This window comes from Neovison vison, chromosome 2, assembly GCF_020171115.1.
Source record: "Neovison vison isolate M4711 chromosome 2, ASM_NN_V1, whole genome shotgun sequence".
NCBI lineage: Eukaryota > Metazoa > Chordata > Mammalia > Carnivora > Mustelidae > Neogale > Neogale vison.
The window spans coordinates 11212362-11225174 of record NC_058092.1 but is presented as its reverse complement, the minus strand read 5'-3'; the positions used below and the strand labels follow the sequence as shown (position 1 = coordinate 11225174).

The 12813-nt window shown below is 46.7% G+C and overlaps 1 protein-coding gene across 2 annotated transcripts in view; it reads right to left on the bottom strand.

Moving 5' to 3' along the window:
* The window catches only part of DDI2 (DNA damage inducible 1 homolog 2), a 44589-nt gene that overhangs the window by 21220 nt on the left and 10556 nt on the right, over positions 1-12813 (bottom strand). For both annotated transcript variants that reach the window (XM_044237226.1, XM_044237228.1), the window contains exons 3-6: positions 12287-12520; positions 10310-10436; positions 5569-5696; positions 2017-2145 (exon numbers count right to left, since the gene is read on the bottom strand). In XM_044237226.1, the coding sequence (XP_044093161.1) occupies positions 2017-2145; positions 5569-5696; positions 10310-10436; positions 12287-12520 (618 nt within the window). The remainder of the gene's footprint in view (positions 1-2016; positions 2146-5568; positions 5697-10309; positions 10437-12286; positions 12521-12813) is intronic.

Below are 12813 nucleotides of genomic sequence, written 5' to 3'. Positions count from 1 at the left end.
GCCAGAAGGAGATTAAGTCCAAATGGTACCTAGTGGTTGAGTCTCACTCAAAAGGATTTAAAGTATTAAGAAAAAGAACAATTTTGGTTAGAGATGAAGGACTGAACACATATATTTACCTCCATTTACTCCTTAAAAATTTACAATAAAATTGTTTTGTTTTTTTTTTTAAGATTTTATTCACTTATTTGACAGACAGAGATCACAAGTAGGCAGAGAGGCAGGCAGAGAGAGAGAGAGAGGAGGAAGCAGGCTCCCCGCCAAGCAGGGAGCCCAATGCGGGACTCGATCCCAGGACCCCGAGATCATGACCTGAGCTGAAGGCAGCGGCTTAACCCACTGAGCCACCTAGGCGCCCCTAAAATTGTTTTTTTAAGGTATAAATCACTAAGGACAAAAATCATGGACACAACAACTGAAACATAATTTTGTAAAAGAAGGCAGAGGACAGTAAGGAAAACAGGGAAGCAAGCCAGTTCGTATCTCAGAACTCCCGAGAGGCGATGAATAAGGTCCTGTGCAAACAGGGGTAGAGGTGGGTCCAGAGCAGGAAGACTGGTCAAAGTCTCTATGGGAGGCACAGTTAGATCTTGGGGTTCTCTCTGCTCAGTCAGGTGACTTCCTCCCTTCACCCCCACAGCAGACCAGGGGTTTATTTTCTCAAGAGGGCAATACAGAGGTGGGCAGGGAACGAGACAGAGATACAGCAAGCAGGTAACTGAAACCCAGGGGAATGAAGTATAAGTTTACTGAGCTCTACCCCTTTTCTCTCTTTCAACTTCCAGATCCCCCACAATTGCCATGACTGCCCACCCAAGTCATCTTCCAAATAGCCTTCCGGTGTCCCAGTTTCAATACGAGAAGATGCCAAGGATCACCAGACGTTTGAGAAAAGCATCTAACACAGAAGTCAAATAAACGCAAAACGTAATAGAAAGGTTGGAAGGCAAGTTTGAGGAAATCTGGCAAACAATTAACACACCCAGGACACATGAAGAGAGAAAGAGGAAAGAAAGAAAACGAGAAGACAAGCCCAGGATAGATGGGTTATTCCACCCAAGCAACAGACATCCAGGAGGGGGGAGGGTGCAGGAGTGCGAAGGACGCAGCACAGCGGAAGACAGATCTACACCTGAGTCCAGCCCTGCGAAATTTCAGAACGCCGAGGTCACAGAAGAGTCTGCAAGCTTCAGAAACGGAAAGAAATCTTTCACATAAAGGACCAAGAATTGGGACAGCAGCCAGCTTCTCTACAGCAACACTGACAAAAACTGTGGAAAACAAAGATGATTTCCAACTTAGCCAGACTGGTAGAATACAAGGAAAAAAAGACAAGCTCGGATGTTTAAGGACTCAGTTTCCTCCCTTACTTTCTCTCGGGCAGCTACTGGAAGCTGTACTCTAACAGGCTCAGGAGCAAGAGTACAAAGAGTGAGAAAGGAACGCGCGTGATCCGATCTAACAGCAAAGGGAAAGCGGCCTTGGACCCAGGAAGGGAACTTCTGTGACAGCAGCTGTGGCGCAGTTCTGGACACCCGTCCAGTCTCCAGAAGAACCGTCAACAGGAAGAAATGCGTAAGAAAGATTTACACAACTAGGTAAGTGTTTGGGGATGGAGTAACACATAGAATCCCAAAAGACTGAAACAAAAGAATTATTACAAGAAACATAATACTAGACACAAACGGAAAACAACCACTTTCAATTAGATGGCTCAGCTCTCTCCAGTATTTACGTATCAGTAAGAGCACAACACACACGTTATTTTGAAATATGGAGGCAGGCACCAAAAGAAATGAGCTAAAATAGTTGAAAGGGATTCTAAGGAGCAGGAACACGGAAGTACACAGTGACTGATCTTTTTATAACCAGCTAGAACATGTACATGCGTAATATAGACAGAACAGAGGATTTAACATTTCTGGGGATTAGGCTTGCCGGATCAGATAAACCTATGAAGAATAAATTTTTAAGAATCTGCTACTCTGAAAAGACTCCCACAGTGCCTTTGCTCACCTAGATGTACCCTTCCAATAATCTTCTGGGTGCCCACTCCTTTGGCGATCCCTGCCCACCGACGGTCCACCAGCCTCATTATGTTACACCTTTCTGCACAAGCTTGGCTCATAATAGTCATCTGGGCACCTGGAGGTGGAGGGAAACATCAGAGAATAAAAACAAAGCCCACACTTGTGTTAAGATTAAAAAATGCAGCCTGAGAACAGGGCAGAGAGCAAATACACCCCCAAGCTTTTGTCTGAGTACAATTACTCACACCGAGCTTAAGCTAGCCCTTAGCTGTTCCCACCACACTGAATTCAACTTTCAGTTCCACGCTGGAATCTGAAACAGTGTAGAAACCTGGCAGGGAACGAAAGAATACTTTGTTGAAATGTAATAATTGGATGACATTTTAAAACGTTACAGACAGAAAGCAAAACCACCTGGAGGGGAACCCGTGTCTACAGATAGGGAATGCTAAGGTAAGCACTACTTCACGCTCAGCTCCGTCTTCACCAAGTATCTCTAAACATCTTACTAGATTATTTTTACTTCAGACTCTGGGACAGTGTAATTTACCAGGTGAAACCTGCAGTCTCTCCAACAAGGAACAGCTGAACTCCCCATCTCTGCACCAACAAGCATGCCCCAGGACAAGAGGGCAGTCAGGGTCCTCTCCTGCGTGTGTTCACCTGTACAGCCAGAGGGGCCTGGGCAGGAGACAGACAGTCTCTGTTTCCCCTACATGTGGTCCTAGTCTCAAATGGACTCTAGTCTATCGCCGTGTGCTGGACATTTCCTTCTCGAAGCCAACAGGCATAAAGCCCTTTCTCCCCCAAGTAGTGCTCACCTCGGATTTCTCTTACCAATGAAATTACTTTCCTGCAACATAAAACTCGGCACTGTTCACGTGTGACTCCCTGTCTTTCAGCCTTCTCCCCACTCTCAGACTCTGCTCCAACCCTGTGAGTAAGTTTTATGCAATTTCTATTTCTGACCTTCCTTCTTCTAACTATAGCAACCAGTGTGGCTCACCCCCTATTCCCCTCACTAGTGGACAATTTCTCTGGTTTCCAAACCACTCTGCAGAGGTATAATTTAAAGCAAGGGAAATAGTTCTGACTCTGACCCTGAGGGATATAGAATTTTCCAGATCGGTCACTGTTTTCAGTCTTAAAACATCCTCCACGGCTCCTCCTCTTCGTAAGATCAGCCTCACACCCCCTCGCCACAGCTGCACAGTCCACCTCATCCCGGCCGAAGTGCTTCTGGCTGCTACAGACCGATGTCTGTGTCCCCCCCAAAACTCCTACGTTGAAACCATCACGTTCCTAATGTGGCTGCATCAGCAGGTGGGGCGTGTGGGAGGGGATCAGGTCATGGAGGTGAAACTCTTCAGAACGGGATGAGTGTTCTTGTTCAAGAGACCCCCAAGAGCGCCCTCACTCTTTCTGTCATGTGAGGACACAGCGGGAAGACGAACGTCTGCGACCTTGAAGTGGGTCCTCAGAAGACACTGAACCTGCCTGTACCTTCATCCAGAACTCCCTAGTCTCCAGAACTAGGAGAAGGAAATCTGTTGTGTATGAGCCCCCACCCTCCGTTGATGGAATTCTCTTACAGCAGCCCGAACAGATGCAGCTATCAGCCTTTTACTCTGTTCTAAACCCCTCACTTCGACAGGAGCCAGTTGTTCCCTCTGCCTCTCACTCCCGCTGACCCTCCTGCGGAGGGAGTGCCCCCCCCTTCTATGAATCCCTCTCGTGCTCAAGGCCCCGGTCAAACCGCGCCTCCTCTGCAGCTGACTGGCCTTGCCCAGTGCTCTCCTCTCTCATTCAATCCCATCACTGCACATTCACTTTACTCACGAGGCACCTGACACCGTATGGGTACTAAAAGCTCTTGGCATTTAAGGAAGGTTAGAGTCAAGAAGGTCCAGCGAAAAGGAAGGAAAAAAAAAAAAAACTGGAGAAGGCGATCTCTCTTTTCTTCCTTTCTCCCCTTTCTACTGCACAAAAGCTACTTATTGTTGTAAAGTAAGCGAGCCCAAGACAAGAAGGGCCTCTTTCAACACTCTCCTGCCTTTTCTCAAGCCTCGGCTCCATGCCCCTTCCTCTGCCTGTGGAGACGGGGCAGTTCCGATGCCGGCTCTTGGGGGGAAGCCACGCCTGAGCAGCCCAGTCGGAGGAAGAATGTGGTCTCGACGGCTAGCCAACATGCATCTGATTTTTGCGGTCACTGAGCTGTGGTATCAAACAGATCTGGGGCTGAATCCGAAGTCCACGACTCATGGGCTCTGTCTACCTGAAGAGCGACATCACCTAAGTTTTCTCATCTACAAAACAGGGTTAATAGCTGAACACAGCTCCCTGCGGTAACCTGAAGGTTAAGTGAAATTAAGATGATCTATTTTAAGCACCAAGTGTGCTGCCTGGCACACAGTAAGGGCTCAGTAAACACTGAATGTTACCCTTAGGGTCTCTTATGTGTGCATCTGTCTCTCTCACTCATACGAGCCCCATGAAGCTCCAGTCGGTGAGTCTTCCTCCCAAACACTCGCGCCAAGTGCCCCACGGCATTCAACACACACTTTTTTAAAACTATCAGCAAATGTGCTTCTCTCAGGAACGTATGTATCTCAAGACACAAACACTGAGCATGAGCTCAGATAGCTGTGGATGAACGAATGCAGGAAGTCCTACTTGAACTGGGCCTTTCACTACTCCAGGAGCTCATCCCACCATCTCACAGGCTGAGTGAGCTACCCAGGATTAAGACACACGAGACTGGGGCGCCTGGGTGGCTCAGTGGGTTAAGTTACTGCCTTCGGCTCAGGTCATGATCTCAGGGGCCTGGGATCGAGTCCCGCATCGGCTCTCTGCTCAGCAGGGAGCCTGCTTCCCTCTCTCTCTCTGCCTGCCTCTCCATCTACTTGTGATTTCTCTCTGTCAAATAAATACGTAAAATCTTTAAAATGCAAACTATTAAAAAAAAAAAAAAAGACACACGAGACCAATGAGCCACACCCACGCGGTGCTCTGTATGGTCTGACTGAAAAGCAGTTACTACTGCGAGAAAAGGTACCAGCTGGTACAGGCACTATTCACAATCTCAGGTGGGGAACTCCCTGTCTACTGACCTGGCGGTCAAGTTCTTTCAGGGCAAGAGCCCTGATTCATACATGCTTCGACTTCTCGCAGCTCCCGGCAAAGGGCTGCCATACAGACCACGCTGAGGTACTGGTCTGACCTACGCCCCACACTGCTGCCTCTCACGGCTCCTTCTTCTAAACCCATGTACTCGCAAACTTCTTACAGAGGTATCCTAAAAATTCAGGATGCCCAATCAGGGGGGTAGGAAGATAAAGCACATACTGCATGATACAAAACCAATGAAGAAACGATTAAGAAATAAACCTGATACAAACAAAAGGTAGGCAAGTGAAGTGACCCCCAGGCTCGTTAGCAGTCCAGGCTACTGCCCGCTTTCACAGGCATCAGGCCCCCTCTTCTCCCCGTGTCAGGTCAGAATGTCCTACAGACAGAGAGACAAAGACCAAGATGTCACCTGAGTCAACGAAGGCTTTCACAGGGTGTCCGTTGACTTTGCAGTTAATATAAAGCATCACTACTTGGCCAAAACTTTCAGGAGCCTCTTCCATAGCTATCGTCATGTTTTCCTCAATGTTCTGTTGCCTGTAACACACCAAAACCAAGCACAGTAAGATCATTATTTCCAGGGAGGGGAATCTAATTCAAAGTCACAACATTCAAAACAGACTTGGCTTTCTCTTCAGCGAGCTGCTGATCTCCGAGAAGACCCTGACGGGCAAGACCATCACTCTAGAGGTTGAGCCTAGTGATACCAGTGAGAGCATCAAAGCCAAAATCAAGTCAAGGGGAGCATCCCACCTGAGAGCACGGTCTGATGTTGCGGGCAAAGCGCTGACAGACGGACGCTCTGACGACAGCAGCCGCAGAGTCCAGCCTGCACCTGGTGCTCTGTCTGCGGGGCGGCGCCATCGAGCTGTCCCCCGGCCAGCTGGCCCAGACACACACCCGCGGCAAGATCATCGGCCACCAGAGCTTTGCCTGCCCACACCCCCACGCTGTCCACCGCCCCAAGAACTGCGGCCACACCAGCCCCTGCGCCCCAAGAAGGAGGTCAAATAAGGCCACTCCACCAGCTCTTCCTTTGCCTGCAGGGCAGCCTCCTGCCTGAGCCCCAAGGCCTTGGAACCTCCACAGTTTTCCTTTCACTAAACTGACTGCGGGAAAAACCAACCCAACATCTGTACACCTCTTTTGCCCCTATTACAGCAGCTGAGTCATGGAAATGGGAACCGGTGCTCTCTCCTGGAACAGGTGAGGTGGTGAGACGCAGCTGGCAGCCAATCTGAAGGCCTGCACGTGGCTTTCTCCCGCAAAACAGTTCTGCTCCCTTTATGAGGTCAGAAACAGGAATAAACCTCCAGAGTATAAGGGTCACGACATTTTAATTCTGTAGAATGTGAGAATTTCACGAATGCTTCAATTTTAACAGAGGATTTACTAGACATTTGGGTACATTTCCTATGTCTGGTGCGTTAGAAGTAGTTGGCAAATATAATATATGGGTGTTAACGGTCTGCACTGTGTCTCTGCTTAATCCCCGAGACTGGGTTTTCTACCTTTAAGTGAGTGTAGCAGCTCTGATTATAGTGTGGCTAAGAGGTGGAGAGCATCTAGAACACAGTGTTGACAGAAGAGCAGATGCTCAGCAAATGCTGAGCAAATGTCTCTCTAGTTACCTGCTATCGCTCAGAAAACCACACACACACACACACACAGTTCACTTGTCTGTCAAACCATTCCTCCAAACACCAGACATATTCTATTCCCACATATGAAAAGGATCTAAAAGGGGATTCTAGCTTTCTCCAACCTCCTGTACCTTCATTCCCAACCTCCTTTTAAAAACACCAAACACTACCAACATTAATGGGAACAAGGGCAGGGGCTGGGCAACGTAATTAAAGACTGATGCACAAACAGAATGGGGCCCCAGACTGGGGATAAATTATACCAGTTTGGACCACCATCCGTTTGTGTGAACAAACGCCCATGGGACGGGATGCCTGGCTGGCTCAGCAGGTTAGGCCGCTGCCTTCAGCTCAGGTCATGATCCCAGGGTCCTGGGATCGAGCCCCGCATCCGGCTCCCTGCTCAGCAGGAAGCCTGCTTCCCCCTCTCCCTCCGCCTGTTGCTCTGTCTACTTGTACTCTCTCTCTCTGTGTCAAATAAATAAAAACCTTTAAAAAAAAGGAAAGAAAAAAACAAAACACCCCCACGGGAGTGCAGCCGCACTGCTGGTCTCCGAGAGGTCGTATCAGGTAGGTCCACGCTGGCACCGCACTGGCACAAATGAGCCCTTGCGACAGAGACAGCGGGGCCTGCAAACCCTAAAGTATTTACTGCCTGGCGATCCATGGGAAGCTTGCCAACCCCTGCTCTAACCTGCAGTGCCTGTCCTTTTCACAGTAATACTCCCCCTCAACTGAACTAATCATTTTATCAGCCATTCTGTAATAATACACGAAATTTTTCAGGAAATCGAAGGCACGTTTATTTAATCTAGGGAAATACGCAAGCTCACGTACCCTAGTGCAGTTGTGCCCTGGGTAATCACTGTGCAGCATACCAAAGCAAACTGCAGGAAGCGCTTGACAGAATTACACGGCTCTTCTCTTATGCCACATTCTTAAATTTAGAAATGAACTAAAATTAGTTGTATACTCCTGACCTTGCATTGACTCCGACCAAGTTAAGTTTCAGCAAAATCAGATTCTGAGATAATACCAGTCATTTTGGCTATTCTGGGCTCTATATGTGGAGAATCTCTTGAGAAGCACAAGGTATTCTCTAAGAGTGTACACGGGGCGCCTGGGTGGCTCAGTGGGTTAAGCCTCTGCCTTCAGCTCAGGTCATGATCTCAGGGTTCTAGGATCGAGTCCCGCATCGGGCTCTCTGCTCAGCGGGGAGCCTGCTTCCTCCTCTCTCTCTCTGCCTGCCTCTCTGCCTATTTGTGATCTCTCTCTGTCAAATAAATAAATAAAATCTTAAAAAAAAAAAAAATTAAAAAAAAAAAAAAGTGTACACGGGGCGCCTGGGTGGCTCAGTGGGTTAAGCCTCTGCCTTCAGCTCAGGTCATGATCTCAGGGTTCTAGGATTGAGTCCCGCATCGGGCTCTCTGCTCGGTAGGGAGCCTGCTTCCTCCTCTCTCTCTCTCTCTCTCTCTCTGCTTGCCTCTCTGCCTACTTGTGATCTCTCTGTCAAATAAATAAAATCTTAAAAAAAATAAAATAAAAGACTGTACGCATTGCGGCACCTGGATGGCTCAGTGGGTTAAGGCCTCTGCCTTCAGCTCAGGTCATGATCTCAGGGTCCTGGGATCAAGCCTTACATGGGGCTCTCTGCTCAGCAGGGAGCCTGCTTCCCCACCCCCCCACCCCCGCGCCTCTCTGCCTACTTGTGATCTCTGTCAAATAAATAAATAAAATCTTTAAAAGAAAAAAAAGAGTGTACACATTACCCCAGTTCCTTAACCTCCCCCACCCCCCGTAACACACAAACATGCCCCCTCTAACTGCTACTCTGCCAACAGGGCAGTGTTAGGGTTTGGCTATGATGCCTCCCCACTTTCCTTCCCACTGCTCCTGCTTTCTGGATTGAACATGTCTGTTCTTCAGAATTATGTCAAGTTCCCTTAGAGCTGCAATGGAGTCTAGTTCAGAGAACACAAATGTGTTTTTCTATTTCTCTGGGTAGATTTAACTAGTGAGATGTTTTTTTCAAAGATATTCATATACTAATATACTGATGCAATTAATGTGGGCACTTCATCAAAAAGAACAAGAATGGCTTGGGGCTGTCAACTGATTCTGACAAATAACTTAAATTTCCCTGATTTCAGATGTAGTCAGAGAAACAAAAAATAAAATAACCATTATTTGACTCCCAAGCTGACATTATAATATAATGACCAAGTTGGGCTTCATTCAAGTAACAAAAGACTATGACTGCAAAGAACATAGTTCTTCCTATACGGCAAGGGAGAGAGTCCATGACCCCCAGTGGACACCCGAAACCACAAAGAGTACCAAATCCTACACATATACTATGTTTCTTCCTGTGTACGTATACCTAAGATAAAGCTTCATTTATCAGTGAAGTACAGTGAGAAGCAACAATAATAATAAAACAGAAAAACTGTAATATTCTGTAGTAAACATTCCATGAATGCGTCTCTCTCAAAATACCTTACTGTACTGTACTCATGCTTCTCACGATGATGTGGGATGATAAAATGCCTACGTGGTAAGATGAAGTGAGTTGAATGGCATAGGTTTTGAGACATGGTATGAAGCATGGTACTGATCTTCTGATCTATCTGCTTGGAGACTATAGTTAACCACAGAAAACCAAGAACACGTAAAAGACAGGGAAGACTATACTAAGGCCTTCACCATTTGCAACAAAAACGGAATGGGGGTGGGGGGGGGCGGCTGTCCTTCCACTCTAAGGGGCTGAAGAGCATCTAGCTCGTGATAGTAATGTGACCAAGGCTGGCATCAGCATCACTGTACCTGCTCTGGCCCTACCTCTGAAGATTCTGATCCATCAGATTTGAGGGTAGAGCACAAGCACCTACAGTTTTAAAGCCTCTTATGTGATTTTAATGTAGCCCCAGGTGAGGACCACCGCATTAGGGAAGCTAGAGCTGTCCACTGAGGCCAGTGCAAGAGCTGCAGGAGGCAAACAGACCTAGGACCACAGAGTTCCATCTGTCCAGAGATTGCTCTCTGATCCAAGATTGCACCCAAGCCTGGGTTTAATTTAACTAGGGCTCACGCATTATGTCTAAGGACAGAGACTGCAGTCAGTATATGTGCTGCCGAAGCGAGCACCAGAGACTGCAGTCAGGCAGCCTGCAGAGCTGCCCGAACAGTCTCACCAAGCAGGGGCCGCTGCTCAGTCCTATAGTCATCTACCTGCAGCTGCTCTGCTGATGCACTGTGGGCCAGTCCCGGAGTCTTCACTCAACTTTTAGAAGAGAACGTCATTAAGTTAGGTACGTGTACCACTGTCACACGTTGAATCAACGTGTGAGGAAAACGGAAGAGGAAAAAAGACCTAAAAGGCGGAACTGCTCTCTCAAATACAAAAACAAGGAGGCTGCTTCAGAGCAGATGCCCGACTGACACAGGGTCACCTGTCATTTGGGAACTCTGGATGCTCTAAAACTCGCTCTTTAGGAAAAGGGTCATTACCTTATATCTTCTTCTATTTTTGCCTGAGCTTCAAGATCAAAAGGGTCAGCAGAAAAGAGACGAATCCTTTCTTGCTCTCTCCGGGCTCGGTCCTGCTGCTGCTCCACCAGGACCCTAGAAAATTTCTCTAAAAAAATAAGGGAGAAAATCTTGAGTACCGCTCTTTTTCCATTCTTCATTAGTACTCTTCCAGATCAAACAGTTTCTCAAGATACAACTGTAAAGAGATGCAGAAAGGATGCCTAAGAATTATTTTAAATGAACAATTACATTTACTTGCTATTTTCTGAGGCAAGACTACGTACGTCACCTAAATTTAATATGAAGAAATTAAGTCTTTGCAAAAATCATTTCTTCCTGTAAGAAGTTATCCATTGTAGTGTCTTTACCCAGAGATAACAATATTTCAATTGAAATGAATGGAAATGATTATCTGTGTGGCAGATAATGGCTGTGTTGCTTTCCTCCCCGGCTGCCCTTATGAACCTATTACCTAGAGATAAAACAGCATGACAACAGGGGATGTTGTCCATGGTATTGTGATAGTGTTTGTGTGGGGACAAGCAGTGTGTCTGCAGTGAGCACAACGTAAGGCACAGACCTGATGAATCACGGTGTTGTACACGTGAACTACGGTAACGTTGTGTGTCAACTATATTTCAATTAAAAAACAAAAAACCCATCAACGTCACCACCACCACTGAAAACCATGCGCCACAATCCTATTTTTCCTCTAGTTTCATTCCCTTTATAACAGCCTCTGCCTTAAGCCAGGTAAGTTAAATGCAAACTACTGTTAGCCTACCTATCTGACCTGGTGAATAACAGGCAGGAAAATGAGTGAAGAGGAAATATTGCTTGCTAGAAAATGTGTGTTACAAGAACCACCTTAATTTTGCTATTTCTTAAATGAGGATGCATAAAAATGTATAAACTTCAACTTGCCATCACCATGGTCTTTGGCGACTAGATCTGCTACATAAGAAATCAAAGACACCAGAATGATGGTCCTATGAACTATTAACACACACAACATGAATGAATCTGAAACACATTAAGCTGAGCAAAAGAAGTCTGACATGAGAGGACACAGTGTATGATTCCATTTACACGAAGATCGAAACCACAATTATCAGAATGGCAGCAGCCCATCAGGGGAGGAAACTGACTTGCCGCAGAGAATATATTGGAACTTCTGGAGTGAGAAAAACGTTCTGTATCTTGACTAGGGTGGTTACATTGAGTTTGCCAAAACTCAATGAATGTATACTTAAAAAAATCTGTGCATTTCTGTTAGGTAAGTATTACCTCGATTTAAAAGATGGTCAACTGAAGGACGCGCTATTAAGTATCTGTCATGTTTTAAAATTTAATCAGTACCGTTTCATAAGCCCAATAATAAAACTAGAGAAATTAACAGAGAAAAACTTTATTCATGAAGCTAACTAAAAATAAATGTTCTATTTAATATAAGAATGGATCAAATACAGCTCCAAACAAGCTGTTGGCAACAACCCTGCTCCCATTAAACTTGGGCCGGGAGAAAATAAAAGGGTTCATTCCATTTTACCATACAGCCTGATGGCACCAGACATGTTCTCTGTAACTAAAAGCATTTCACCTGGCAGCAAGCTGAGTTACTGGTGTGCTCTCAAGCTGAGGGTCTAACTGAACAGGTTAAAATATGAGTACCCAGGTTATGCGCTGTGAAAACAATCTGAAAAAAAGGTCAATGGAGGAGGCTGGTCAAGCTGGATTTCAGAACTCCATGCAGATGTAAAATTCTCTCGCTACTGCCAGTAAACTCAGCCCTTGACACTAGCCCGGATCTACCTCTCAGAGAGCACCTGGTAGGTTCAAGCAATCGCGTGATGCGGAGGCTCGAACACACCAGCTGCCAGAGTTTCTCCACACGTGCTGCGATGGAACCACTTCCCCTCGGGTCAGCTTGCCAGTCTTCCATACGCGTAAGCTTACCAAGGTCTCCACTGAGCAGAGCATCTGCCAAGGGCGGGTTGCGTTCCTTCAGCAAGGACAGCTCATGGGGGTTGGCCAGCAACATGTCTCGGAGCAAGGCCGGATTGTCCAAGCCCTGAGGAGATGAAGCTATGTCTCCAGGAGATGAGTGGGAATGCTGTGCTGGTGGCTGGCGCTGCCGGGAGCCTGACGTGCCGGGCACGGCTATACTACGGAAGTCTATGCGGGGTAAGTCTGTTGGGGAAAATCAGTTCAAAGTTTATTTCCAGTGACTCCATCAAAACAAGCATTTGAAGGGAACAGCACTTGCTGGTACATGGCATGTCGTAAATGGTAACTGTAGACATCTGACCTTGGCCCTGCTCCCGCTCTCAACTGACCGCAGTCTGGGTGAACCCACAGGCAAGAATAGAAAAGGGGGTGCCGACAGTGGTAGTAACCCTAGATTTTTGGCTTATACAGTATCCCAGGACAGATGACAAGTTTTTACTTATTTGTGCTTTTAAAACATGAAAGCTAGTCTCAAT